This window comes from Perkinsus marinus, assembly GCF_000006405.1.
Source record: "Perkinsus marinus ATCC 50983 genomic scaffold scf_1104296938186, whole genome shotgun sequence".
Classification (NCBI taxonomy): domain Eukaryota; phylum Perkinsozoa; order Perkinsida; family Perkinsidae; genus Perkinsus; species Perkinsus marinus.
Window position 1 is genome coordinate 1 of NW_003213566.1, and position 980 is coordinate 980.

Below are 980 nucleotides of genomic sequence, written 5' to 3' on the forward strand. Positions count from 1 at the left end.
CACTCAATTTTGCCTATCTCAACTCTTATTGTATTCAAGCTAGTGATCCTTTCGCTGCCGACTGTGGGCGAGAGCTACGACGCTGGCACCATTATCCCCAAGCCCAAGTACTCGACGTTCGGCGAGCATACCCGTCATTGAGGATCCGTGATGACCTCAGTTGGTACCAGTGCTTGAAGTATAAGGGCCGTTGTTATAGGCTTGTCCGTTTAGGGTTCGGAGCGTCTTGTGCTCCGCGATTACTGAAAAATGTATTAGATTTTATTCTCCAAAACTACCCTTCTACTCTCCGATACTTCGATGATATTTTGGTGACTCGCTTAAATACTCAGTCGGTTGAAGATTTCAAGAAGGTGGTGACTGCTGTACGAGACGTCCTATCTCAGAACGGCTTACGAACAAAAGAGCCTGTGGATTTGATAGGATCTGAACTTTTGGGGTTGGCAATTTACCTAGATAGTAATGGTGTCCTACGTTGGAAGCGGCGTCGTCCACTAGAAGCTCTTGTTGAATCTATTGAGTCCCGTGTTAGTGAGTCACCGACATTACCCGCACGAGAGGTTGGTTCATGGCTTGGCGAATTTGTCGCACATGTACCTAGTGCTGGGTACTTACGTGTCTGTGTTGCTTTTGGTCGTCGTGGGGCCAAGTGAGGCCCCATGCTAACTCGAGACAGCTGAAGTTTCTGCTCTCGGACTGGTGTTGGTTTCCGAAGATGGGGAACCTCTGTCGTAGTGTTTGTCAAGCTTGTGGCAGGGTGGCTGAAAGTGGGGAATTATACCTATTATTCCCGGGAATATTCCCGGGGAAGGGAATTAAGGAATTATTTTAGGGAATAATACCTGCATTTTCGGGAATTATGTAAAATAAACACCGAACAACGATGAACATGTAGCTTCTTGATGGATTCTGAGGTTGTTGTTGTAACTAGTGGACTCCAAAAGACCACGAATATGGGCCTGACTCACTTGATGTGTATG

At 46.6% G+C, this 980-nt stretch overlaps 1 protein-coding gene across 1 annotated transcript; it reads right to left on the minus strand.

Annotated features, from left to right (window-relative positions):
• Positions 1 to 156: 156 nt before the first annotated feature.
• Pmar_PMAR013599 (hypothetical protein) lies at positions 157 to 761 on the minus strand (the record flags this gene model as incomplete). The annotated part of the gene is made up of 2 exons (XM_002782802.1): positions 157 to 242; positions 616 to 761. Coding segments are annotated over 2 exons (232 nt in total), but the record flags the coding sequence as incomplete, so codon positions are not given.
• Between the last annotated feature and the right edge of the window lie 219 nt (positions 762 to 980).